Below are 24415 nucleotides of genomic sequence, written 5' to 3' on the forward strand. Positions count from 1 at the left end.
TTCCGGGTCATGGCACTCTTTGCCCTTTCCAGACACAGGAGTATTACAGTACTTTGCTCTTCGCTCAGCAGGGCAGAGATAAGTACACCTGTGCAGGAGCACAATTGGGGACACTGTGTGGATCAAGTAGGATGCGTCATCCACATCATGGCAGGAGGACGACGCTTGCGATGGAATTGGCATCTCTGGTCATGCGTCAGTGCTTACTATCGAGCAAGACTGCACCATGTTGGGTATATTGAGTTATTTTTTTAGTGCTATACAGAGGGGACTGGGGACTTGCATACAGCTTACTAGAATGCAGCAAGAGAGGCCTTAAGGTGGTGGCCGTACTTTATATTGGGAAAACCTTGTGACAGGTACCCTGTACGGGTTTTGGAGCTCTAACAAAAACACAGTTCCTGTAGGCGTGAACATGCAAGAACTAATCAGCAATTAAATAACGCGGCGTCTTTAATAAAGCTGCTGTCTGCGAATTTTCTAAAAATACAAAACGAAATAGCTACAACAATTAAAGGAGAAAGAATTAAACCTTATTATTCTAGGGGGATTTTAGAACATCACTCTTCAGGAGCCCACCACCAGTCTGCCTCACGGCTTCCAGCATGCCGGATGGCAGTGTGCTCCTGATTTACAGTGCTGCTGACCCGATCCATGTGCTCTCCAGTGCTGCAGACAGAGGCTGCCTTTCTTCTTCAACTCTGAAGTTAGCCAGATCCAGCAATCTGGCTGGTATCACAGCAGAGATTACAAGCTCTATAGTGAAAAACTTAAAAGTGATATGCTCAATGCCTAGGAGATCAGCTAGTAGATAACATTAAAAATCCTTCCTATCCTCATCGAGATCATATAATCCCCTGTACTACTCTGTCCTAATGTGTTTATTGGGAATCTTTGAGGAGGAGACCTGGCCTCATTACCCTTACACTCTTCTCAGGGAAACATTGTTTTTGGCTCATAAGGTTATCGCCATGAGATGGATGGTAGAAGACCCCCTGGATTTCACACTGGGCCAATATGGTAAATACTGCAGGTTCCTATGAGAGGGTGCTATATAAAAACAGACTCTGCTCAAAAAACTGGTAAGGTGTGGAAGCCTTGGTTTGATTCCCCTTTGACTCAGGAACATGGTCTGATCATACCACATCTCCTGGGCAGGGGAGGAAGCAAAAGAGTATACAGACATTACAGCAGGGGATCACAGCTGATTCTGTGAGGTTAAATGTTTTTTAAACAGGCAAAGAAATGTTTTACCTCACAGAAAGCAGCAGCTGTGATCCTGTGCTGTCCTGTCTGTATCCTCTTTTTTTCCTTCCTCCCCTGGTGAGGAGATGTGGTATGATCACACCATGTTTCTACACGGTCAGATACAGCCATTACACAGTACACAGCAGGGGCCTATGTATAAGATTATCTCAGCACAGGAACATTTTTATAACACACCCAATTGTGGAAGTTATTATTCCAAGATTTACTGATTAAAATGTACGTTCGTCAAGCAACTTCTTTAACTCTGCCATACTGTATTAATGAGAAAAGTTTGTTCTATAATATAACCTTTTGTATAATCTTCAATAAAATGAATTTAGAAAAAAAACCTTCGTTCTTGAGAATGAAGAGGATTTTTAGCAAGTAAATTGAAAAGTTGGTTGTTTTTACAAGCACTTTGCAATTTCACACATTTTTTAGATTAATCTTTTAAAACTAAAGTAACATACATTATACATTCAATTTCCATTTACACACAATTATGTAAAACAGAGCAGTCCATCTTGTAAGCATTCACAGTGTTCCTTCATTATCTTGTCTCTACAGCCGACATATCCAGAGATGCACAGTGTGAGATGATAAAGTTTGGAAAGAAAAAGCTAAAGCAATTCAATAAAAGGTAAAGGGTGGGCACATGTATACATTTTTCTCACTACAGAGACTGCTACTTTCCTAGAACACTGTTCAAAGCTTGAATGAGAAGATGAATATGCGCTTCAGAAGCCATCTACCTCGTTCCTTGTCCTTATCTCCTATCAGATATGTGGAAGATAGGCAGCTGTAGCAGGAACCCGCTGCAGGCAGAGACCTGCCAATCTAAGCAGTGCGGCAATTCATAGTCTAGTAATTCATAAAGTAATGAATGAACCTAATACATAAGGGTTATGTGAATAGATATAGCAACAAATTAATTTTGATCTGGACAACAAAATAACAGATTCGGCAATGTCTTCTTGATTACTAAGAAGTGCACCCTTGATCAGAAGTTTTGACAAGTGCAGTGCAAGTATTTTTTTTCACCCCTCCCTTTACAATAAAAAGTATATATCTTATAATAATTTGAGTTTTGGCAGGCTTGTTACAGATTTAGAAGGCTTACCTCCAGCTCCCAGAGAGAACTTTCCAAAGCGCAGCTTTTAGCTGGATCTTGCTCCTCCATGACAAATGGATCTGATGCCAAACCTAAAAGAAGTGAAACATAACAGCAATTCTATGTAAGAATCCTCCATATAGCTTACCCATATGACTGAGTTTTTAAAAACGCACATAATATAAATCATATTAAACCCATGATTTTGGTCTAAGGTAGTAAATATCAAACATTCACTGCATGACATAACAGGGGCCTTGTATACGCCAAGTGCACCCAGGATGCCAACATTCAAGTACTGTCTGTAGTAGGATGAAGTAGGTGCCGGGAAAAAATCCACACTCCTCCGTAGTGAAGAAATTTGACGAGAGATTCTTCACTACGGAGGAGCGCAGATTTTTTCCCGGCACCTACTTCATCCTACTACAGACAACCTTACAAGATCCCTATGGATTCTGTGCTGGCTGCAGCCCTTCGCTACTAATTCTTACATGAGTTGTGCATTACACAACTTATAAAGGTGAGCACATTTTCTTTTTACCTACTTGGTTGTTGTTGGATAACAGCGCTACTGCGCCCCTATCTTTCTACTTATTTTAAACATTCAAGTACTGGCAGAGAAAGTTCACAAAACACTGGTCTGGCCACTGGTCCATAGGCCCACAAATCTTTTTCTCAATTCTTAAAAGGGAACCTGTCACTTGTTTTATCACTTATAAACTCTGCCCATCACCTTTAAGATTATAAGAATGAGGATCCTGCAACCCCTTTATATCCTCAGACGTGCTCCTGCATACCTCAGAAAAAGTGTTTTATACTTGACCCGTGCTGTATGTATATTGCGCTGCCCGGTCCGAAGGGCGTTTCCAAATGGTGATCAGTGTTGCCCTGGTCCCTTCAAACACCGCCTCTAACTGCATGTAAGCGGATGACATCTCTCATCATCCATAGCACCCGAAGCCTCACGCTTGCGAACACTGGCTGTTCAATAGGGCACAGTAAGGCGCGCCTGCGAAGCTCTCTGATTCCACTGCCTAGGCGCAAGACTTCAGGCACCACATGGATGACGGAGAGAAATCATCCACTTACCTGCAGTTAGAAGAGGTAGCAATTAAAGGGACCAGGGCGAAGCTGATCACAATTCGGAAACGCCCATCAGACCAGGCCGCGCAATTTACAAGCTGTACAAGTATAAAGCACTCTGAGGTATGCAAGGGCACTTCTGAGGATATGAAAGGGCTTGCATTAAGAGCCTCATTCTATGATCTTAAAAGGTTATAAGCATAGTTTTTAAGCAAAAAAACTTGCAACAGGTTCCCTTTCATTTGCACTGCTCTGACCTCCAGCTGACGGGCGATGAACGAGGGGTCGACAAGCTGGATGTCTTCGGATCAGGTTACAAATCAATGGAATAATCATCATCAGGACTTGGGGTGGTGCAGTCAGAGACAGTCGTGAGAGACGTTTGACAAAGGCAGCAACAAGGTACACAGGTAAATGCCTAGAATATAAAAAGCAATGGAAATTCGAAGAGGATTCAGAAGAGCATTCCTGAGTAACTGACAATTAGAGTTAACCCCTTAAATAAAGGTGCTGTAAATCTTACGTGGATGACAAGAACAAGTCGGCCAAATTAAAGAAGCGGGCTCGATATTTCACATGAAACACTGATGGATCCAGCAGAGAGTACAGCTTTTTATAGAAATCAGGGTATTCTCTGAAAGATCAAACAAAATACAACACATCAATGGTAGACAGCAGTCACAAGAAAAGAGCAATGAAGGTTATATAGGGGGACACATTACACAGGAGGATGACAATGTCACCATTGAATGCGCTTATTAACTAGTCAGAAAACCACAGCAAACATTGTAATAAAATGGCTTAGATTTCCCTTTTCTTACTAACTAGTTTACCAATTATAACCAGTGATACGTGTTCTTTTTTTCCAATTGTTGATCATTTTCATTTTGCTTTCTTATTTAAAAGAGCAACTTGCTAAAACATTTCATGATGCCAAGTCAGGTCATCAGAGGGAGGGGATCTAAAAAAAAAAGCCATAGGAGAACTCTAAGTTGCAGAATCCTAGACTAGATCTTCTGAACAATCTGACAAAATCTTCATCTGACCTTCATTATGATGAGTTTTCCTTGCTTTTAAGAGCCATTAAGCATGTGGCAGAGATGGATAAGAATGCAGAGGGAAGAAAAAAGAAATATCAGAGGTTATGTGCGCACGATCAGGATTTGCTTGCAGCATTTCTGCACCTCTTGGCAGCAAAAACGCTGCGGAAAATGCGCATCGGATTTGCCATGCATTTTTTCCAATGCACTGTATAGGAAAAACGCACAAAGAATGGACATGCCGCTTCTTTTAACGCACATGAAATGCTGTAAGGAAAAATCCTGATCATGTGCACAGATCTTGCAAAATGTCAGAAAATGCTGGGATAGGGTTTGCAATGCGTTTTTGAGGCCAATTCTACATGAATTTACCGCATAAAAAAAATGCAGCGTGTGCACATACCCCAAGAGAAAGTCTCTGGTTTCAAAATAAAACTAAAATTTGCTGCCAATTTTATTTGCAACGCTCCTGTTGATACCCTTCAATTGACTTCCAGGAATCTTGCATTGTCTAATGCAGCCGTGCGACTGGTATGGATAAAAAGTGGTCTAAAGAGGTCCTGTCTAAAAATTACTTCTGTGCCTTGTCAACCTTCAAGCTTGTTTGGTCCTTGGAATGGAAAGGATTCTCAAGTCCATTAGTGAAGAGACATCTTTTCACCAATCCAATTGTACTTTTCGGTCATTTTGCTCCCAAGCTAAAATCTCCTATGTTCACGTAGTTTGTTGCTTTTTGAATAAATATACATATATAGCTTCAGGTGTGCACATCGTTATTAGTATTTTTCTATCTAAACATTTCCAGGTAACATGGTTAATTCAATACAATTACGGAGATACCAAATTTGTATATGGGCTGTATGAGTGGGCTACAAGGAGGCCCTCAGCAGGTCCCTAGCTGCCATGACATCCCATTGGCAATCTGCTATCACGTCACACACAGAGGGAGGGTGGTGTAAAAAATCAATGGTCACCTTATACAGACAGCAGTATTTAAGGAGTTAAACATCACTGATTGTAGCAAGCTTTGATCCCTGGGGGTTACAGGTGGATGCCAGTTTTATCTCCTGGACCCAACTCCATCGCCAAACTTGTGAAGCAGGTATGAAGGGGTTAATCTATGGCCAAATTGAAATATGCAATATCTTAGTATTTAAAAAAAAAAAAAAAGAAATCTGAAAAAAGGAAGTGAGTGGAGATGGATTTCCCCTTTATACTTCATGCAGCAGTGATTGTTCAGTCACAGCAGAACTGCGTCATTAAAGGGTTGCCCACAATTGTTGACCCATCTGTGAAATAGGTAATCAATATGAGATCAGAGGTTGTCCGACACACGGCACACCCACCTATCAGCTGTAACCTGCGCTTAGGTGGCTGGGTATAAATGTATGAAGCCAAAACACAGTAGCCCTGTACATAGCTTAGTGGCCACTGCAGAGTACTGGATTTTATCTTCCGTTCACTGTAATCTGCCGGAGCAGTTTATTGCCAATCGGTGGAGGGTGTCAGACTCCCAACAGACTCATATTGATGACCTAGGCAATTGCACATTCACAGACAACCCCTTCAATTCTAAGGAAGCTAGAACATTAATATTTGCCTATGTATGGACAGTGACTGCAGGCGCCATATTGCATTTTATACAAACTGAGAATATACCTTCCATTTCTTTAGTGTTCATGTGAGTAATGACTGATTGTCCTGCACTAATCTCAACCAAACTTGTGAAAGACTACAACCGCAAGGACAAGGAATGGTGTCATACAAATACTGCAAAGACTTAGAATATTAATGGCATTTACTTACAAATTGTGCTCGTGAATCAGGACAAAAAGCCCATTTAATGCAAGAAGGCTTATGGCTCCACCTGAACAAGTGTTCACAAAAGATAGAAAGGGACTTGTTAGAATTTACAATTGCCGTAATTGCTAAAAAAAACTAGAGATTGTATTTCGGCTTACCAACATCATAAGCCACTGTAAGGAAGTCTATCATCAAAGCAGGTTTACACATGTGAGGCAATATGGACTCATGGAGGATCAAGAGCACCTTCTTGTAGAGACTCACTGATAGCTGGAAGACAATGGCAGACATGAGAATGAAATGGGAGATTTAATCTTAATGATGAAAGAAAAATAAAGCATCACTCCAGGAACATACTTTGTGCTTGAGGAAGCTCATCCAGACTTTCTCAAAGGCCTTCTGATGTTCCTAGAAGATAAACCATGAGCCATCATTATCCGGTCAACAATCTAGAGGAAATGTCCTACGCAAATATTTTAGGATTTACCTTCAGTTTTGCTGGCTTCCAATCATTCACTTTTTCTATTTAAGAAATAATAAAAAAAAAAAAATAAAAAAAAAAGTCATGTAGACACAAATCATCACAATAAGAAACTTCTGCTCATAGCTAATAAATCTAGGTATAAAATGTACAAAATCTGGCGCTCATTGCGCAGGTAAGACTGGTTTATGGAACAGCTTTAATTTTTGGGGGTTTTAATTTTAGGGGAGAAAAAAAAATAGCCCCTGACAGGATTGAAGGGAACAATGAAAAAAGCATATTTCTCCCACTAAACATACTGAAACTCAAGTCTGGAGCGGCACTCCAAGGCCCCTATATGAGTGTTCTCAGAATCCAATATGACACATACAGAAGGAGGCATCACACGGGAGAATGACTGAATTCATGTAACAGCTTTTGCACACAAAAAAACAGTCACTGAACACTAGGGATTAGAGGACTTCAGCACCTTGAGGACCCACAATCTATTAATTTACAAATTAATATGCCACGTGAGCAAGCAGCTTGCTAGGCAGTACCTGAATATGCCTCAATGGCAGCCTGGCAAGTAGTGAAGGAAGGAACCTCAAACCTGCAGCAGATTTTTGTAGGTTCTCAATGTTCTGCTTCTTGATCCTTCAAGACTTCAGCCTCACAATGGGGAGTATTACTTGAGTATATTTTATGTTCGTGGTCATTTGAAGATGGTGATGGGAGATTTCCAGGAAGACATACCAAGATCTGATTACAGTATGTTCCCAATAGGCCCCCATGCACTTAGCACATGACGAAGCAGTGTATTTTGGCATCTATTGGGCTAATATGTGTCAGTATACCTTATTTTTTCCTATATAGAAAAATAAAAAAAAAAAAAACTCTAAATTGGAGCTTTTCATATAAAACAAAACTAGGTGAGCAGAGCTTGAAACGCAATGTGACTGTTGTAAGGTTACCGTTAGCTTACTACTTGTGGAAAACATTAAGATCTTCATCTTGGTAATAGCAGGATTTTGCCGTGGCATACAAGAGAAAAATGATGGTGTTGCCCACAGCAATCAGATTCCGGCTAAGGAGGACAATGGTGACCTGATTGGTCAGTATGGTGAAACCCCGCACGATTCCCCTAATACTAGTTTTCACAAATCATCGCTCACTACCAAGGGTCTTCTACAATCATGGAAGCATCATTGTTTGAACTCTAGATACAAGGTATTCTTACCTTTTTGAGCTGTAAGGAAGTTTGATAATTCACTCTCTGCTGGCATATTAATGGATGACAGAAGACCAAAAACATTGTTCAGAAAAACAGACGGTAATGGCTGAAAAGAAAAAGACAAACATTTTCATTATTAAACATTCATTAACTTAAAATGGGTTGTTTCACCACAGAATTTCCCTGTAATTCCCCTCCCTACTTTAACCTCTTAAGGACCCTGGGATTTTCCGTTTTTGCTTCCCTTCTTCCCAGAGCCATAGCATTTTTATTTTTTGGTCAATATGGCTGTGTGAGGCTTATTTTTTGCGGGACGAGTTGTACTTTTGAACGACATCACTGGTTTTACAATATCGTGTACAGGAAAAAAATTCAAGTGCGGTGAAATTGCAAAAAAGCGCAATACCACAAGTTTTTTTTTACCACGTTCACTGAATGCTAAAACTGACCTGCCATTCTTATTCTCCAGGTCATTATGAGTTTGTAGACACCAAACATGTATAGGTTCTTGTTTATTTAAGTGGTGAAAAAAAATATCCAAAGTTTGCTAAAAAAAAAAAAATGGCGCCATTTTCTGAGACCCGTAGCGTCTCCATTTTTCGAGATCTGGGGCCGGGTGAGAGCTTATTTTTTGCGCGTCGGGCTGACGTTTTTATTGATACCATTTTGGGGTAGAGCTGATGTTTTGATCGCCCGTTATTGCAATGTTGCGGCGACCAAAAACGTAATTCTGGCGTTTAGAATTTTCTCGTTACGCCGTTTACTGTTCGGATTAATTCTTTTTTTATATTGATAGATCGGGCGATTCTGAAAGCAGCGATACCAAATATGTGTATGTGGTTTTTTTTTTATTATTTTATTTTGAATGGGGCGAAAGGGGGGTGATTTAAACTTTTAGATTTTTTAAATATTTTTTGCTTGCTTCTATTAGTCTCCATAGGAGACTAGAAGCAGCAACTGTCCGATCGCCTCTGCTACATAGAGGTGATGAGCAGATCACCTCTATGTAGCAGAAATGCTCCTGTGCTATGAGCGCCGACCACTAGGTGGCGCTCATAGCGATCATTACATGACAACCACTGAGGTCTGCTGCAGATCCAGGGTTGTCATGCCCACTCATCAGTGACCCGCAATCACGTGACGGGGTCATCGATGGGCGGGGTAAGTGACGCGCTTCCGGCGCGGAGCTGTTAAATGCCGCTGTCAGATTGACAGCGGCATTTAGCTGGTTAACCGCCGCGAGTGGATCGCGATTCCACCCGCGGCTGTTGTGGGCACATGTCAGCTGATCCTTACAGCTGACATGTGCTCGGTTCAGTGCGGGCTCACCGCCGGAGCCCTCACTGAACCGGGAGTGATGGCCTGGGGCATACTAATAAGCCCCAGGTTTTAAAATAAGCCCTCATGAGAAAACTCCATTAACCAATATAACAAAAAAAGGAGCATTAGCCACAATCCAAAACATTACACATTTCTAAAATTTCATGTACAAAACAAGTTTATTCAATTTGCAAACAAACTGCTGTTCCTAATGTAATGATCCGATGTTACAGGCAGTATATCAGCCTCAGCGAGAGGCACATCCAGCATTCCCTGCATGAAACTTGCCCACAACCCCAATCAAACTGGCTACTATTAAGGCTGTTCCCTAGTTGCTGTCAAGGTTTTTCCATTGATTTCATGATATACAAGCAAAACGGGTGCGTCTCACAGCATATTTGAAAAATCATTGCGAAAAATGCAACAAAGTCAAAGCTTGTGAATACAGCCAGAATAAAACTGGTACCAAGGCCAATCTCCAAACAACTCACCTCTTTAGCGTTTGGGTGCACTTGTGTAACTCTTTCATTGATAACAGACATGGTGTAGTATCGGACGTCATCATATTCCAGATATTCTTGGAACCGAGATATTAAAGGGGAAGAATCCTTCTCTTCTTGGAGTAATCTATCTAAAGCAAGCTACAGAGGAAAAAAAAAAATGTAGATCCACAAATAGTATCAGAATGCCATGGAGTACACCAGGAGAAGTATTAAACACGTCACCAATTTTCTAAGTAAATACATTTCTAAAGGTGCTAGTGACATTAAATTCTCAACAGATGTCGGTAACAACCCATCTAATCCACACACGCAAACAAATCAAACCATAGATGTTAATAAATTAAACTTATGTGCAATACTGAGAAATGACACAGGGAAGACATATTGAACACGCTTACTGAAACTGATTTAATACTTTGTACACAAGCCTTTGTTGGTGATGACCGCTTCAAGACGCCTCCTGTGTGGAGAAGCTAGAAATTCAGTGGGCTCCTTCTATGAACTCAGCTTTATTTCCTGCCAAAAGTTTTCTATTGGATTAAGGTCAGGTGATTGGCTGGGCCATTCTAGCAGCTTTATTTTCTCTCTCTCTGAATCCAATTGAGGGTTTCCTTAGCTTTGTGTTTGGGTTCACTGTCTTGCTAAAATGTCCACCCTCGTTTCATCTTCATCATCTTGGTAGATTGCAGCAGATTTTTATCAAGAATATCTTGGTATATTTGTCCATTCATCCTTCCTCCAATTACCTGAAGTTTGCCGTGGAGGTTGAGTAGATGACAGTTTGCTGTGAAACAAATGTACCTGCTGATGCCAGGTCTTTCTGTAGCTCTCCACAGGTGGTCCTTGGCTCTTGGACAACTCTTTCCATAATGCTTTTCACTCCTCTGTCTGACATCTTGCTGGGAGCACCTGGTCATGGCCGGTTTATGGTGAAATGATGTTCTTTCCACTTCCGGATTATAGCCCCAACAGTACTCACTGGAACCTTCAGTAGTTTAGAAATTCTTCTGTAACCAATGCAATCAGTATTTTTTGTAACAATAAGGTTGCAAAGGTCTCGAGACTGCTCACTGGTTTTACCCATCATGGGATATTTCTTGTGTGGCACCTGGGTAATGAGACACCTTATAGTTGGACCAGCTGATATTATTTTGCACTAAGTGGCAGGATTGCTTTCTAATTACTGCATCTCTCTTTCTTCAGGTGTTCAATACTTTCTCCAGGTGTCATTTCTCATTATTACACATAATGCAATTCATGGTTTGATTTCTTTTCCTTTGTGGATTGGATGGGTTGTTACCAACATCTGCTGACAGTTTCATGTCAGTATCACCTTTAGAAATATATTAGAAAATTGGTGTAATGTTCAATACTTATTTCACCCGCTATATCTGAACAACTGGCTTACCTTCAACAAGCGACGTGGAAACCGGTAACTATCCCTCCAACTGGAGCTTTCTAAAGGGAATTTTCCTTCAAGCTGAATAACCTTCATAAGCGTGCACATTGCCAGTTCCTGTAGTAGTACACAAGGGCAGTAGAAGCTTACTCTAATATTACATTAACAGACATGCCCATTATCATATTTTAGTGTTATCAAAGTATACAGCAGAAACATTCTTATATGAAACATATTTCCCACAAACTGCATTGAACTACTGTACCCAATTTCTTATATATTGTTGGAGTCGGTCCATTTTATACCGACTCCACAGCCCTGCTAGTGGCCTCTAACAACTTATTCTGTAAGTCTAAAAGTCTAAGCCTGTGTGGAGGAATTGCAAACTCTATGACCCCATCACAATCCCAGATGGGTTTAACCCCTTTCTGACGTATGACGTAATAGTACGTCATGGTGACCTGGGCCGATTGGACCAATGACGTATTAATAGGTTATATGGCGATCGCGCCCGCAGACAAGCATTGCGGGGCGATCGCCGCCGGGTGTCCGCTGTGACTATGTGCAGAGAGCGGTCCTGCACCTCTCCCGGCACATTAACCCCCTCAATGCTGTGATCGAAGTTGATCGTAGCATTGCAGGGGCAAGGGGAGGTGATCGCAATACTCACCTCCTCTCCCGGCCTCCAGCGCCGTCTGCCGCGGCTTCCCGGATGTTGCCATGACAACATCCGGATCACCAGACAGCAGGAAGATATTTTGGTCATGCGCAGTACATGACCAAAATATCTTCTGCATCTGCAGCACTGACAGCCTGAATAGCACAGGGATGGTGCTGCATTCCTGTGCTATACAGGTGATCAGAATAAAAAAAAAAAAAAAGTGAAAATCCCAGAGTGGGACACAGAATAAAAGTCAAAAAAAGTGTTAAAAAATAAAAATATAAATGTACCCATCAATAAATATTATGAAAAAAAAAAAAAATATCAATAAGAAGTACACATTTGATACCGCCGCGTCCAGAACGACCTGACCTATAAAACTGTCCCACTAGTTAACCCTTTTAGTGAACACGGTAAAAAAAATAACTAAAAAAAAAAAAGGAACCAAAAAACAATGCTTTATCATCATACCGCCACACAAAAAAATGAAATATCACGCGATCAAAAACACGAATATAAATAAAAATGGTACCGCTGAAAAAGCCACCTTGTCCCGCAAAAAAACAAGCCGCCATACAGCTCCATCAGCAGAAAAAAAAAAAAAAAAAAAAAAGAGGGATTTTTGGTACTCACCGTAAAATCTCTTTCTTGGAGCCTTCATTGGGGGACACAGGACCATGGGTGTATGCTGCTGTCGATAGGAGGTTGACACTAGGAAAAAAAAGAAAAATAGCTCCTCCTCCGCAGTATGCACAAGCCTACAGGCACCAAGCTCACCAGTTAGTGGCTAAAGCAGTAGGAGAAGCATAAAAAAAACCAACAATGCAATGCCCAACAGGACACAACCGTGAAAACTGAATGAGATGCCCAACAGGGCCAACTGGACATATGCTCAAAATCGGGGCGGGTGCTGTGTCCCCCAATGAAGGCTCCAAGAAAGATTTTACGGTGAGTACCCAAAAATACCTCTTTCTTCATCGCTTCATTGGGGGACACAGGACCATGGGACGTCCCAAAGCAGTCCCTTGGGTGGGAGAACACTAGATAGTCACAGACTAGGTCAGACTGCGGCAACCGCCGCCTGCAGGACCTTCCGTCCAAGACTGGCATCAACCGAAGAATAAGTGTGGACCTTGTAAAACCTTGAAAAGGTGTGGAGTGAAGACCAAGTTGCGGCCTTACAGATTTGAGAGGCCGAAGCCTGATGGGGGACCGCCCAAGAGGCCCCCACCGCCCTGGTGGAGTGAGCCCTTACTCCCGGAGGGGGAGGCTTGTCCGAGATGCGATATGCCTCCAAGATGGTCGAACGTATCCAACGGGCGATGGTTGACTTGGAAGCAGGAAGACCCTTGCGATGCCCTTCAGGGATGACAAAGAGGGCATCCCAATGCCGAAGGGAGGCCGTTCTAGAAAGGTACACACGTAGAGCTCTGACCAGGTCCAGTTTGTGCAGGGACTTCTCCCGTGGATGCACTGGAGCCGGGCAAAAGGAAGGCAAAACAATGTCCTCATTAATGTGAAAAGAGGAGACCACTTTCGGCAAAAAGGAAGGCACTGGCCTGAGCACTACCTTGTCCTGATGGAAGACCAAAAAAGGCAACCGACTGGAGAGGGCTGCGAGCTCTGTAACCCTCCTAATTGAGGTAACCGCTAAAAGAAAAGCCACATTCAAGGAGAGAAGGGAGGCTGAGATGTCCTGAATGGGTTCAAACGGGGGCTGTTGTAGAACGCTTAGGACCATATTAAGGTGCCATGGGTCCACTGGAGGGCGATAAGGAGGCGCCAAGTGGGCCACCCCTTGTAGAAACGTCTTGACCTGAGGACAGCCAGCCAAGCTGCGTTGGAAAAGAATGGACAAGGCCGAAACTTGGCCTTTGAGAGTGCTAAGAGAGAGTCCCGCCTCCAGGCCAGACTGAAGAAAAGCCAAAATGACAGGCAAGTAAAAAGTCATGGGAGCCAGCTGATTCTGTTCACAGTGACGAAAAAAGGCTCTCAAGATTCTGTGGTATATGCTCGAGGTTTTCTGGCGTTAATTAGGGTCTGAATGACTGTCAGTAAAACACGCCTTCTTCAACACCGCGGCCTCAACAGCCATACCATTAAATTCAGAGAACGAGAACTCTGATGAAGAAAAGACCCTTGAGAGAGAAGATCCGGACGGTCTGGCAGTCTCCAGGGGGAGTTGACGAGCAGGTTTACTAGATCTGCGTACCAGACGCGTCTGGGCCAATCCGGGGCTACTAGGATTACTGGTACTCCCTCTGTCTTGATCTTTTTGATGACTCTAGGGATCAAAGGTAGAGGGGGAAAGAGGTAGGGCAACTGGAACTGTGACCATGATATGACTAGCGCGTCCTGAGCGATCACTAGCGGATCGCAGGACCGAGCTACAAAGGATGGGACCTTGTGGTTTAACCGAGACGCCATGCGGTCGACGTCCGGCGTGCCCCACCGTAAGCAGATTTTGTGAAACACCTCGGGATGGAGAGACCATTCTCCTGAGGCAAGGCCCTGCCGACTGAGGAAGTCGGCCGCCCAATTGTCGACCCCTGGGATGTGGACTGCTGAGATTGCTGGGACTGTCTTCTCGGCCCAAACTAGCACCCTTGCCACCTCTCTTAAAGCGGGCTTGCTGCATGTTCCTCCTTGATGGTTTATGTATGCCACGGCATTGTCCGATTGTACACAGACTGGGAACCCTGCTAGGATCTCCTGCCAGTGACGCAATGCCAGATAAATTGCCCTCATCTCCAACATGTTGATCGGTAGGGAAACTTCGTGGGGGCTCCACCGGCCCTGCACCGAGTGGTGGAGGAAGACTGCCCCCCAACCGATAAGACTGGCATCGGTGGTGACCACCTGCCAGCGCAGCGGTAGGAATGACCTCCCGGGTCTGAAGGAAGAATGGCGGGACCACCAGGTTAGAGACCCTCTCACTTGACGAGGTAACCTGATGCGTCGATCTAGAGATGACGGGTTCTTGTACCAAGCTGAGAGAAGGGCTAGTTGAAGAGGCCAGGTATGGAACTGGGCAAACGGCACTGCTTCCATGGCTGCCACCATTTTTCCCAGGACACTCATGCATGAATGAAGGGAGTGTGGACTTGGGTTGGAGAGAAGGTGGATCCCTTGCTGTAGAGAGTATATCTTTTCCCTCGGAAGGAGGACCCGGGCACGGGTCGTGTCGAATTGCATCCCTAGAAAGGTTAAGCGTTGAGATGGGACCAGGGAGGATTTGTCTGTGTTGATCAACCAGCCTAACCTAGAGAGTGTGTTCAAGGTGATCTGGAGGCTGTGGAGACAGTCCCTGAACGTGGCGCCTTTGATTAACAGGTTGTCGAGGTAGGGGATGATTACAATTCCCCTTGTTCGAAGAATGGCCATGACTGTCGCCATTACTTTCGTGAAGACCCTTGGGGCAGAGACGAGGCCGAAGGGGAGAGCAGTGAACTGGTAATGTGCGTTCTGGAAGGAAAAGCGAAGGAACTTCTAATGTGATGCGCAGATTGGGATGTGAAGATACGCGTCCTGAATGTCCACTGAACATAGATATTCCTCGGTTTCCATCGAGGCTATTACCGACCTGAGGGACTCCATCCTGAACTGCCGGATGTGTACTTGTCGGTTTAGCTGTTTGAGATCCAGAATCGGACGTAGTGAGCCGTCCTTTTTTGGAACAAAAAAAAGACTGGAGTAAAAACCGGAAAACCTTTCCTGAAAGGGGACGGGGACTATGACTCCTGAGCGCAGAAGGGAGGCGATGGCCTGAAGGAAACCGGGAAGCAGAGATGGTTGAGGAGGGCGGGACCTGAGGAATCGTGTTCCTGGGCTGGAGTTGAATTTGATTTTGTAGCCGGAGGTAACAATCTCCTTGTCCCAGGCATCCTCTATTGCCGAGAGCCAAGGGTCTCGGAACAGAAGCAGACGGCCGCCCACCCTGGGAGAAGTCCCAAGTGGGAATGAACCGTCATGCTGAGGAAAACCTATTGGATCGTGATCGGGACCCAGAGGACTTGGAGGAGCGACCCTTTGGGCGCCAGTTAGGAGTGGGCCTAAAGGAAGGCTTACGCCTCTCCCGCTGTGCTGGAGTACGGTCCTGTTGAGAGGAGGGGTTCGGTTGAGCGAACTGACGAAAGGACCGGAACTGAAGGGAACGTCTCCTAGGAAGAGGGCATTTTGGTCTGGGCTGGGGAAGGGAGGTGCTCTTGCCCCCAGTGGCATCAGAGATGATCTGGTCTAACTTAGCCCAAACAGCCTTGAGCCTTGAAAAGGGAGATTAGTTAGAGATCTTTTGGAAGCCGGGTCGGCGCTCCAAGCCTTAAGCCAAAGAATTCTACGTAAGGCAATAAGATTGCTAGAGACCCGGGCTGAGCATGCAGCGGCGTCGAGGGACGCCGTGAGTAGATATTTCCCTGCGTGGCCGATTTGATCCGCTAGGTCGGCCAGATCGTCCGGGGAGACCCCTGTTAGGATGCCCTGCCTGAGCTGTTTGGCCCATGCGGACACCGCTTTAGATACCCAAGTTGAGGCGAAGGAAGAGCAAAGGGAGGTGCCAGCAGCCTCAAAGGCTGACTTAGCCAGGGCCTCAACCTGTCTATCCGTAGTATCTTTAAGGGAGGAACCGTCCGGAAGAGACAGCACCGTCTTGGCTGAGAGGCGAGAGACAGGAGGATCCACAGCTGGGGACTCCGTCCATTTACTGATAAGGTCGTGGTTAAACGGGTATAGCATGTCTAACTGTTTCTTTCCTGTAAAGCGCTTTTCTGGATGCTCCCACTGTTTCTGAAAAACACCATCAAATTCTGCATGGTTGGAGAAAGTGCGTGCGGGGCGCTTAATTCTTTTAAAAGAAACTGAGTAGTCCGGAGAAGGGCTCTCGTTCTCTTTAACATGCAGAGTCTGATTGACGGCCGTTATAAGGCTGTCAATCAGGTCCTGGATCTTGGAATACTGGTCTGAGTCGGAACCAGAGTCTGAATCTGATGCAGAGTTAGATCCCAGGGCGACCTCCGGGGAAGAGGTGTGAGACGCAGGGAGCATCTTGGAGTCTGGAGAGCTGGAGGATGAGCTTGTGTGCGAGTCCGTTTCTGAGAACGTGCCCTCAGTCTGCCCCTGGGAGGAGGGGGCAGGGGTGCCTGCGAACCGTCTTTGGGAACGTTCGGAGCACTGGTGGCCGTGGATAACATAGGCAAGCGTTCTGGTAAGCGTTCTAAGACCTGCACCAGAGATTGAGATACCTTGGTGAGGTCAGAGACAGATTGGGACATAGTAACAGCCCACTCCGGAGGGGAGGGAGTTCCTTTGTCCTGGGCGGCGGGGGGATCCTGGGGTGCCAGCATGGCGGGAGGTTTGCAGGTCGAGCAGAAAGCTGTTGTGAGACCCGCGGGCCACTTAGTACCGCAAAGAGTACAGGCGTAGTATGTAACAATGTGAGAGGGACGGACCGAGAGCTCCCTGGGTTTGGGCATATGTGCCTGACCAGGGATACTGCAGAGGGGGGCGGCTGTGGGCAGGAAAGGGTGTGGGTCGGTGTTAAGACCGGGCCTACCCGATCCTGAAGAAAAAACACGGTCCCGTGTCCCCCAACGGAACTCCGGAGGAGAGTCTGGAGTGGGTCACTGCTGGAAGACAGTAGGTGCTGCCGGAAGAAGATCTGCGGTGAGGCAGAGTGATGGCGTCGGCGTAGGGGAGGAGTAAAGTAAGCTGCCCTTATGACGAGGAGTGCCGAGGCTCTGATAGGCGGATGGGAAGGGGGCGGGCTAGAAGGACCCGACCTGATAGGTCCACGGGAAGCCCGAGGGTGTGGCAGAAGCGTCACTGTGCTCCACGGCCCTGGTTGGTCGATGTCAGAGGGCCGTATACCCGTCGGTAAGAGGGGCCGCCCACCGGAGACACCCCCCGACAGAGAAAAGCACGGGCAGAATTGCCGCGCAAAATGGGGAAGAAGGAGGGAGAGCAGAAGATGAGGGCGTGACCAAGGAAGCGCTGTAGAATGAGCGCCACGTTTGGCGAGAGGGGGCGGCAACGCTGGGGAACTGGGACCTGCGACTGAGAGACGGTAAAAAATACCTCTCTGCTCTTAATATCCCGGTACGTCTTCTTCCTCTTCCCCTCTGAGGATGGTCTCAGGATATCCTCCGTGGAAAAGGGGGGATTCTGGCTTTTCCTCCTTCCCGCACTGTCCGGTCCTGGACAGTGCAGGAGACTGTGTCAACCCCAGAATCTGGGGGAAGGTCACCCGCAGGGACCACCGTCTCCCTCCCAGGCCGCTCCGAGGAGGGGGCTGGGGTGGGGAACAGGCAAGGACTGGCCACCAGAAATCACCCTGAGACACCCTGAGGTGACAGGGGATAAGTCCTGCCCAGCGGGTCCGAGAGTGGACGATGTGGGGGTTGCCACACTGCTCTCTTGTGAGATGGGTTAACAGGAGACGCAGTTTTCCCTGTTAGCCCTGAAGAGCTGTATCTGAAAAAGAAAGAACACAGATCAATAAAACACAACAGGGTTGGATCTGTTAGGATCCAGGTTTACCTCCTACAGACACTAAGCTTAAACTGGTGAGCGGGTGCATACTGCGGAGGAGGAGCTATTTTTCTTTTTTGCCTAGTGTCAACCTCCTAGCGACAGCAGCATACACCCATAGTCCTGTGTCCCCCAATGAAGCGACAGAGAAAAAGTTATAGCTCTCAGAATAGGCGATGCAAAAAAATATATTTTTTTCTATAAAATAGCACCAAAACATAGAAAACAGATATAAATGTGGTACCGCTGTAAACATACTGACCCAAATTATAACGCCACCTTATCAATTTTACCACACGCGGAACAGCATAAAAACAATTCTGGAATTGCTGTTTTTTGTTTATTCTGCCTCCCAAAAATCAGAATAGAAAGCAATCAAAAAATGTCACGTGCCTGAAAATGGCACCAATAAAAACGTCAAGTCATCCCGCAAAAAACAAGCCATCACATGACTGTCGGCCAAAATATGGAAAAATTATAGCTCTCAAAATATGGCGATGCAAAAACTAGATTTTACAAAAAAATGCGTCTTTTAGTGTGTGACAGCTGTCAATCATAAAAACCAGATATGATTCTGGTATCGCTGTAATCGCACCGACCCGAAGAATAAAGTCGTCTAATCAGTTATACCACACGAGGAGCGGTGTAAAAAATAAACTCTAGGGTTAGGGTTGGGCTAGGGATTTTTTTCAAAAGTAAAAAAAAAAAAAAAAAAAAAAAAAAAAAAGGGCGATATTATGGCGACTAGTGTTGAGCGCAAGTGCTCGCTACTCGAGTTTGCATCGGGTGCTCAAGTGACATGCTAGAGTCTCCGCCCCATATGCTTCGTGGCCAAAAAACCTTGCGGGGATTGCCTGCCATGCACGAGCGATCCCCGCATGGTTTTTTTTGGGTGTCTAATAACCATGAAACATGCGAGCGGGGACTCGAGCAGGTCACTCGAGCACTCACGATACATGGTGCATACCTGAGTACCCAATGCAAACTCAAGTAACGAGCACTTGTGCTCAAGACTAATGACAACTTATTCAATATGATGACCTAATATCATCAAATTCTGTGTCGCACCTCTGGGTTCAAAATGTTCACTATACCCCTTGATAAAATCCTTGAGGGGTGTAGTTTCCAAAATGGGGTCAATTGTCGGGGGGGAGGGGTTTCCACTATTTAGGTACATCAGGGGCTCTCCAAAACACAACATGGCGTCCGCTCTTGATTCCAGCCAATTTTGCGTTCAAAAAGTCACACAGTGCTCCTTCCCTTCTGAACTCTGCCGTGCGCCCAAACACTGTATTTTCCCCACATATGGGGTATTGGCGTACTCAGGAGAAATTGCACAACAGTTTTTGGGGTCCATTTTCTCCTCTTACCCTTGTGAAAATAAAATTGGGGCTAAAACATCATTTTTGTGGAAAAAGCTTGAATTTTTTATTTTCACGGCTCCATGTTATAAACTTCTGCAAAGTACTTGGGGGTTCAGGGTGCTCACCACACATCTAGATAAGTTCCCTGAGGGGTCTAGTTTCCAAAATGGTGTCACTTGTGGGGTTTTTCCACTATTTAGGCACATCCGCTAAGTATTCAAGTAAATTTTATATTCAAAAAGTCAAATGACGCTCCTTCCCTTCCGAACCCTGCCGTGCGCCCAAACAGTGGTTTTTCTCCACGTATGGGGTATCTGTGTGCTCAGGGGAAATTGCACAACAAATTTTGGGGTCCATTTTTTCCTGTTACCCCTGCGAAAATAAAAAAAAATTGGGTCTAAAGTAACATTTTTGAGAAAAAAGTTAAATGTTCATTTTTTTCTTCCACATTCTAAAAATTCCTGTGAAGCACCTGAAGGGTTAATAAAGTTCTTGAATGTGGTTTTGAGCACCTTGAGGGGTGCAGTTTTTAGAATGGTGTCACTTTTGGGTATTTTCTGTCATAAAGACCCCTCAAAGTGACTTCAAATGTGATGTGGTCCCTAAAAAAATGGTTTTGTAATTTGGAAAAATGAGAAATCGCTGGTCATCTTTTAACCCTTATAGCACCCTAATAAAAAAAAATTTGGTTCCAAAATTGTGCTGATGTAAAGTAGACATGTGGGAAATGTTATTTATTAACTCTTTTGTGTGACATATCTCTCGGATTTAAGGGCAAAAAAATTCAAATTTTGAAAATTGCAAAATTTTCAAAAAGTTCACCAAATTTCTGCTTTTTTCACAAATAAACGCAAGTGATATCGAAGAAATTTTACCACTATCATGAAGTACAATATGTCACGAAAAAACAGTCTCAGAATCAGGGGAATACGTTGAAGCTTTCCAGAGTAATTACCTCATAAAGTGACAGTGGTCAGAATTGTAGAAATTGGCCCGGTCATTAACGTGCAAACCACCCTCGGGGGTAAAGGGGTTAAGATGAAAATGAACTAAACAAAAAACATTTCAATTATTGGGCCCCACTATTTTCATAATAGGAAGTGTAATGAATTGGTCTCCGTTACACTATGATCACCCTTGAGAAGTAGCTTGTGTTTTTAAAGGAAGTCAGAATGCCCCTACATTGCTGCCCTTAGTTGATTTACAAGGTTGTTGTGGTTACATCACGACTGTAGCTATAGCACATGACCACTGCAGTCCATCACTAGGGTCAGTGGACCACTGCAGTCCATCACTAGGGTCAGTGGATGTACATAGTACAAGACAGCTCATCCCAGTGATTGGCTGCAGCTATCATATGCTGTAGTCATTATATCACCACAGCAGCCCTGCAAACAAATACCGGGGGCAGAGGCAACAAGCCAGCAATGGAGAGGTAGGGGTTAGCCAATAGAGAAAAAAAAATGAAAATGGAAAACCCCTTTACAAATCTTACAATTAGCTAGACCTTCCTTGAATAACACAAGATGTAGACAGCCATACCGACCTGAACTTGGAAAGAAGCAGCATGAAGAAGGTCCACTAGACCGGACACACAGCTGTTGTAGCGGTGCCGGATCCATATCTTGTACTTCCCTTCTGCACTCAGCGACTCTGCCCATACAAAGATTTCCATAATTAACTTACAGAAAATATATTATAAATATATATAAACCAAAAATATTTGACAGCAAACTAAAACCAAACATATAAGACTTCAAACACAGTCGGGAAAGAAAACAACGCTTTAATGAGAAATGTTCAAACTGACAGCCATTATGTCATGTCTATGGCATTGGACCACAAGCAAACCTCTGTATGGTGCAAGGTTTATGTCAGGAGGAGGATTAATACAGAGAAAATCTACATTGTACAAACAGTTCAAAATCGGGGAGATGCCAGGGATCAGCACCCACAGGCCAGACATCATAGGAAGGATGGATGATCAAACTGGTCCAAGCAAAGCAGGCGAACACTTAAAGGAAATCTGTCACCACATTTGACCTATGTAAACTATCAATATGGGCATACAGGTCATAGACTGCTGAGGAGAGTGACACCTGTATGCCTCATATCAGATGCCTTGTTGATGATAAATCATCTTTTATCACTTTATGTAAATGACCTCTTCCAGGCTCTGGGGAGGAGGCTGCCTGGAAGATAACGCTGCCTCCAGAGCTTATTATACATGAAGGAGGAGTTACCAGTGAGACAAGTAACGAACCCAGAACGGGAGAACTGAAATTTTGCTTCTGGCAAACACATTTTTTGCAGCTCTTGAGCTCTGCTGTATTGTAACAATATTACAGCCCTGTCTGCCTGTGAGCTGGAGGCTAAGAGGAGCCTGCAGATGTGTCAGGTATAATCACACACCGCTCTGCAGTGAGACCAGGAGAGCAGAGGGCGGCCATTACACATCACACTGGTAACTCCCCTTCATGTATAATAATCTCTGGAGGCAGCGTTATCTTCCATGCAGCGTCCTCCACAGCCTGGAAGAGGTCATTTATGTAAAGGGATCAAAGATGATTTATCAACAGCACATCTGATATGAGGAATACATGGAGAACTTTACAGCAGTTTATAACATGTATGCCCATATTAATAGTTTAAATAGGTCAAAAGTGGCAACAGATTCCCTTTAAGGTTAGGATCAGCTGTCACAGGAAAAAGGCAGCCACATTTACCAACAGCTAGACAATACTAAAAACACTACAGGATGCAGCAAACTGCCATGAGAAAGACAGAGGCAGCACAAGTGCAAAATACTGATATCACAAGCACTCAAAAACTTACTATTCACAGAGGGAGTGGTTGCCTAGTATTATAAATGAACACGGATAAGGCTTGTATATGGCGCCAGTCACAGATAAACGCAGCGCACAGTGTCTGGCTTACAGCCAATTAGGGACACCCATACTACTAGATCAGGTGGGCTGCCCGGCACTATACAAGTAGCCCCAATAAAATAAAAAAGCCTATACTCACCTCCCATGCTTGCGCCATTCCTGTGCTGTTGGCACTCGCTCTCCTCAGGGCTCCTGTGCTGTTGTGACACGTGACCTCGGCGCTCACGTCACTGTCTCCGACTTCAGACAAATTGAACATGAGGAGGAACTCCGGGCTGCAGCTCATCTCTGACTTCCTCTTCATGTTCAATTCGACAGGAGGCGGGAACAGTGACGCCAGTGTTGATTGGGTGCAGAGCTCATGTGTAACATCACGGGAGCACCGAGGAGAGAGAGTGCAGACACCGCCGGAACGGCGCCAGCATGGGGGTGGAGTATAAGCTTTCTTTATTTTATCAGGGCCAAGCGAAGGAGTTTTCCAAGTAGAAAACCATCGGACTAACCTGTCAGATCTGGACATTGGTTTAAAACAAGAGAGCTGCTCTCAAAAACAGGCAAATAATCAGCAGCATTCGTGGAGTCAGGTCATGCCTTCTACTGAAAGATTTGAGAGAGGTTCCCCTGCTATATCCTATTTGTTTATATACAGTATTACTTACATCAAAGAAACAGCATGGAGTTGTTTCATTCTACTGCAGCTTTGAAGGTTATGCTCACCTGACAAGCTCTCGTCTTCAGCTGGAAGGTCGCCAATGTGGAGTTCTCCTTTCTCAAGTAAAGATTCAAAGAGTTTTGAGCAGGTCCGAATTGCAGTGAGGACGTCATCTTCATTCTCAGACTGAAGGAGACAAACAATACAAACTATTCATGATGGGTTGATGTGTAGGATAACGAAGAATAGGCGCGATACAATACAGAAGCATTTACCTCCCAGCTCTTATTAACCAGACTAGTGCAATGTCATCATTGTGGAGTGGTGCACACACAATGTAGAGGGAGCCGGCTAATCAAAGCAAGAGCCGGGAATGCAAGGCGGTAAAGGAGATTTGCAAGGCTTCTGTCTAGCGGTCACAGATTATAGACGTGGCCGATGGACTGTAGTGCTACAAATCAATCCCATCTCTAATATTAAATATTAGCGATTGTTCTGTGCCAACAGAATTCTGGTCTGAACCGGCTATTGACATATTTGGTATTCAATGTTATGATGACCAACTATAGAGACACAGATCTGCGTGGATGCCGACACAGTTAACAGCAATGATGGAAGATGGAAGCAGTCCGCTCCCTCCCCCCCTGCGTCTGATGTCTCAGCACAGCACGGGAGATGACACTATTTTGCACCTGTTGTTCCAAGCAGTGAAGAGCTTCAGAGTGCTCGCTGCTGAGACCAGAGCAGCGGGGGAATGAGAAGTGGGTATTTTTTTTTAATGGGGGGCCCGGTATACTGCATGGAAGGCTACAAGGAGATCACAGTTGGGACATCATACCGTGTTGGGGAAGGAAAAAAAAAAACACTGAATCTCGAAGCACAGGACACAGACCATACTATCACCCGTAGGCTGGCCCGGTCTAACTTATACCACGTGCTTTAGTATATGGACCAATAGGAATGACAGACCATTCGGTAACACACATGAAGAAAAAGAGAACCACCGAATGATAGGTCCAATGAGGCAAAGGATCAAATAAATCACTTTTATTATGGTAAAGGTAACAAGTGGCACTACATGCAAAAGGAAAGCCGCATTATAGAGTCCAAACACAGACAAAAATCAC

The 24415-nt window shown here is 44.7% G+C and overlaps 1 protein-coding gene across 1 annotated transcript in view; it reads right to left on the bottom strand.

Annotated features, from left to right (window-relative positions):
- Nucleotides 1-24415, bottom strand: part of NOC4L (nucleolar complex associated 4 homolog) — a 29052-nt gene that overhangs the window by 1778 nt on the left and 2859 nt on the right. Inside the window, exons 2-13 of the mRNA XM_073654560.1 lie at nt 23354-23474; nt 21295-21401; nt 11211-11318; nt 9791-9940; nt 7986-8085; nt 6773-6807; nt 6643-6693; nt 6444-6555; nt 6289-6349; nt 3966-4076; nt 3700-3860; nt 2369-2451 (exon numbers count right to left, since the gene is read on the bottom strand). Coding sequence (XP_073510661.1) covers nt 2369-2451; nt 3700-3860; nt 3966-4076; nt 6289-6349; nt 6444-6555; nt 6643-6693; nt 6773-6807; nt 7986-8085; nt 9791-9940; nt 11211-11318; nt 21295-21401; nt 23354-23474 — 1200 coding nt within the window. The remainder of the gene's footprint in view (nt 1-2368; nt 2452-3699; nt 3861-3965; nt 4077-6288; nt 6350-6443; nt 6556-6642; nt 6694-6772; nt 6808-7985; nt 8086-9790; nt 9941-11210; nt 11319-21294; nt 21402-23353; nt 23475-24415) is intronic.

Source organism: Phyllobates terribilis, unplaced genomic scaffold, assembly GCF_046119375.1.
Source record: "Phyllobates terribilis strain yellow unplaced genomic scaffold, ASM4611937v1 Scaffold_1__5_contigs__length_1240528914, whole genome shotgun sequence".
Classification (NCBI taxonomy): Eukaryota; Metazoa; Chordata; class Amphibia; order Anura; family Dendrobatidae; genus Phyllobates; species Phyllobates terribilis.